This window comes from Haplochromis burtoni, unplaced genomic scaffold, assembly GCF_018398535.1.
Source record: "Haplochromis burtoni strain Fernald_Lab_line unplaced genomic scaffold, NCSU_Asbu1 Contig_223, whole genome shotgun sequence".
Lineage (NCBI taxonomy): Eukaryota > Metazoa > Chordata > Actinopteri > Cichliformes > Cichlidae > Haplochromis > Haplochromis burtoni.
Window position 1 is genome coordinate 1,049,056 of NW_024582584.1, and position 4,286 is coordinate 1,053,341.

The 4,286-nt window shown below is 38.6% G+C and overlaps 1 protein-coding gene across 1 annotated transcript; it reads right to left on the reverse strand.

Moving 5' to 3' along the window:
• Positions 1–2,439: 2,439 nt before the first annotated feature.
• On the reverse strand, positions 2,440–3,710 carry LOC102292407 (thrombin-like enzyme cerastocytin). Its single transcript, XM_005936834.3, has 4 exons — positions 3,509–3,710; positions 3,129–3,190; positions 2,716–2,858; positions 2,440–2,634 (listed from the first exon to the last, which is right to left on the reverse strand). Exons 1-4 carry the CDS (start codon positions 3,679–3,681, stop codon positions 2,479–2,481), a joined length of 534 nt encoding a protein of 177 aa, XP_005936896.3. The 5' UTR covers positions 3,682–3,710; the 3' UTR covers positions 2,440–2,478.
• Positions 3,711–4,286: the final 576 nt, after the last annotated feature.

Consider the following 4,286-nt stretch of genomic DNA (forward strand, 5'->3'; position numbering starts at 1 on the left):
AGGAGAAAGTGCTTGTATGAATATGTGAATGGGGCATGTTATATAAAGCGCTTTGAGTGCTCTTGGAGAGTAGAAAAGCACTATATAACAATCAGACCATTTACCATTTATCATCTGAGTCTATGATGTTGACATCAGTGAAGAGATATCCATCTATCCATCCATCCATCTACAAATCATTTTTAGCCATCATACTGAAACCAGGGAGATGACACTGGGGTTTCAACCACATTAACTGGGGTGAAGTACAGGATATATCCAGAGAATCCAGAGTACTTTTTTACAATCAATCCCAGCAACTGGCATTGTGGTTTTAGTCAGTTAATCCTGAGCAGTCCATGTCTTTTTGAATGTTACTGTACTGCATGCATGCATCACTCTTTTCTGCAGGCTGTAGATTCATATACATGTTTGCTTGTGGCTTGTATCAGGATTCTTCTTTTCGGTCAGAAACCTTAGGCAGGGAAATACAAGAGAAAACAGGTCTAAATAGTCAGATGCCAGTCAGCCTAAACGAAGGGTTTTGAAGTGTAAGATTTAGCATTGTGTCATAATGAGGAAAATTGCAGTCTGTGTAAGTTTCAGACCACTACAAATCCTAGTGCAAAAACCATCTTTTTATTTCTACTCAAAAATCACTTTTATGTGATTAAAAATTTAAGAGTGTTTAGTATTTTCTGTGATTTAGAGATATTTGTAAATGATCACGGTAACCATAGCCCTTTTTTGGGTGCTCATGTCATTGCCCACATGAGCACCCAAGTTTCTCAATAAGATATAAGAGTCCCCAGGTGGAGCAACCTCAAGCAGCCCACTCAGGGACTCCAAGACAGCCGGGTACTCTGAACTGTCATTCGGCACATAGATACAGACAACTGTCAGGACCCGTTTCTTGCACCAAAAGCACAGGACCTGTTCCTCTCTCCCATTGGGAAAAACTCCAACGCACAGACAGCAAGATACCCACCCCGGCCACTGTGCTTTGGCCTTTTCTCCATCACACTGTTTCAAGGTATGGAGTGAAATCACAACATTACATGCAATCCTGGCCTCCCTTATGAGAAACTGCACAAACTGGCTAAGCTTGGAAATCTGCCAGTCTTCTCTTCTATCATCGAGACCTTTCTGTTCCACCTTGAAGTCAGCCCATCATGAAGCTTAGAGAGGATTTTTTGATTCTCATTATAGTCATTAAGAACCTGTAGACCCTTAATCTGGCTTTCAGCAGCTTCACAGCTACGCTGGAAGTCTACAAACACTTAAGTTCTAAACTGTCCTTGGAGCCAATTCTAGGCCATGCACTAAGTTTATCTCTAAAGGCTTTGACAATAAGAAAAGAGTTTTCAAATCTCTCATCTAAAACTTCCCATGGTGCTTTATAAGCAGCCTCAGTGCCTAACAGGAAATAGTTTTCAACAGCCTTCTTAGCTGGTCCACTAACGTACTTGCACAAATAGTAGATTTTCTCAGAGCCTGGTGTCTTTTTTTTCTTTTGATCAAAGTTTGAAAGGCAGCTTTCCAGTTCTTATACTTTGGTGGGTCACCACTGAATGTTGTTGGCTTTGGCATAGGAAGATGACTAGCACTAATAGAATCTGCTATGGCAAGTGCTGCAATGCTACCGTCATGCTGTGGCTGTATAATAGCTTGTTGTGGTGAACATCTGTCACATATGTAACTCTGGTGAGTTACATATGTGACTTGTGTGATGAGTTGAGTCTCCTTCCTTTTCCCTTTCAGATTTTCATGCAAGTAGTAACTGCTTAATTTCTTCTCCTGAATCTTCATCTTGCTCTTGCTTTTACACTTGCATGGATGCCTTAGCAGCCTTAACTGTTTGAGTGCTTCCAATCACTCCAGTTCCTTGCACTTCTCTTCCAAAACCTTTCGCCTGGCAGCATTTTCAACCTCAAGTTTTGCTTGCAACTGTGCTTCTTCTTCCTCCATCCTTAAACATCATCTACAGGCCTCAGCTGTTTATTCTGCAATCTGTCTTTTATTTTCAGCTTCCAGCTGCAGAAGCTCTGCTTGCTGACACTGTTGTTCATGTATGATTTTCAATGTTGCTTGAGCTGCAGCGATTTTAGCAGCAGTTTCTTGTCCGCTCACAGATGATGCGCTGGAGGACTTAGAGGTGACTCTTGATGACCTCCGAATTTTCCTTTCCGTGCAGTCCATCCTTTCCAAAATGTTATTCTGACTTATGAAGCGGTGTTTCATCATTAGGTGTCCTGCAGCTGATTGATGGCATGTCACAAACCCGGTTTCCATCTTCACAGTGTCAATTTCACAGTTTCTGAAGAACAAAATGATCTACTATCTGAAACTATATTCACACCACACATAAGGTGTGTGGTTTTATACACATAAATTTACATTTCTGAGAAAAAGTGGTTCTGGGATAGAAACAAATCACACCACACATATTTCTTGTAGAGCTGATTGTTTATTTTTTTCTTGAAATCTTATTTAATTGAATTATTTTCCATTATTTGGTGTAATGAAGTTGTTTATCCAACCAATGTAAGAGCAGACCTTCAGAGAAACAGCTGATCTGCTACAGACACATTTCCCACTTCCAACATGAACACCATAAATCGTGTTGTTGAATAACACTCCACCACCAGAATCACCCTGAGAAAGGAAATATAATCCATAGGTTTATTTTAAAACATCGGATAATGGAGAGTAAATGTTAGCAGCATGGCAGCTCACCGGACATGTGTCCACTCCAGCTTCTTCATAACACATCGTCTTTCCATTTGGCCATAATACTGGTAAATCACATGGAGTGAGATTAAGCTCACAGTTAACAACATGCATCTTTGCACACTGGAGATGAGGCGGTTCATCAGGGACTAAAAAAAAAGAGGAAAAGAACAAAAGCTACTCAGTGTTTCATGCAATGAAATCAGATCAGAAACACGCTTTCACTCATTTCTGGAACAAAATGTGTGAAGCTGAGCAGCATTTAAAAAGGAGGGAAACTGAGAGTATATCCACCATAAAATCAAATAAATACTGCATGTCATCACAGTTGTAAAATTAAAACAGGCTCACAAGCCAAAATCAAATTCTAATGTAAGCTAGAAAAATGAAAAAATAAAATAAAATAAAATAGGTCTTACGTGCGATGTTCTGTAGATTTACTAGATAACCACCAAGGCCTGCAATTTTAATTTCATTTCCTCTACAAATTAAAGAATAATAATTAATTAGTCCATCCATGTGTTGTGAGTATTTCCAGTTCACTATGACTAAAGCTAAATTAACTTTGAGGATTCAAAAATTAAACATTAAATTTCTGATTATTCTCTGAATTTTATGCCACTCTCATATTTTATTGTCCTTTACTCTGGGTCATGAATGCATCTCCTAAAGTAAAGAGTCTTATTCTCATTCTAAAGCATACTTGCAGATTTGCTTTAAGCATGTAAGAAAATCTAAATAACTCAGGTTACAACGACAGTTTAAAAAGAAAACCTATCATGCTTGTGTTGGAACTCACATGTTCGGAGTAATGGAACAATCAGGTAACTGAACAAGGTCAGTCCTGATCGATGCCGGTGAGATTCTCAGTAGCATGATGTCATGTTTTCCTCTTAGGTCCTCAAAGATTTGGTGATCCCTAATTGTAACCATACTTCCTGGACCTGGATGAATTCCTACATATGCAGACATAGTCCTAAACAATGGAAATGGTTATAACAAAGTCTTTATTATGAAAATAAAGAACAAATATCAGTAATGATTTTTGCCTCTGGCCTTTTTGATTCTGTCTAATCTTAAGTTTTAAGTGAAATTCTCATTTTCTCACCATCCAGATTGATCTTTCCAACAGTGAGCTGCAGTTAGAACCCACTCTCTGTGGATCAGAGAGCCTCCACATCGAGCCACAGCTTTTCCTTTGGTTGCAGTTATTTTCACATGGTACAGATGCTTGGTGTTTTCACAGTCATAACCGTTGAAGATTCTTTTGTGTAAATCCAGGACTGCGCTCTCTGTGACACCTGAAATAAGCCCAGTAATTTACTTACAAATAGTTGGTTCACTGTCTGAACAACATATTCTTTCTCAGCCAGTTGTTAGGCTAAAAAGATTTATCATAAATAAGTGATGAAATTCAAACATATTGTATGAGCGAGTGTTCCTGGGAAATTCTGACAAATATACAAAACTGATATCAAAGGAGAAACAAAGAATTAGAAGGACATACATGATATTAACACAAAACAAGCAAAACAAGCCTTTATTAACATAGATGTGTCATAACCTAAGGAACAGTT

Coding starts and splice junctions, on each gene's coding strand:
- LOC102292407 (XM_005936834.3), bottom strand. CDS start 3,681: ATGTCTGCATATGTAGGAATTCATCCAGGTCCAGGAAGTATGGTTACA. Junction 2,859..3,128: donor AAATCTACAGAACATCGCAC/GTAAGACCTATT, acceptor CTTTTTTTTTAG/TCCCTGATGAACCGCCTCAT. Junction 2,635..2,715: donor CTGGAGTGGACACATGTCCG/GTGAGCTGCCAT, acceptor TTCCTTTCTCAG/GGTGATTCTGGTGGTGGAGT.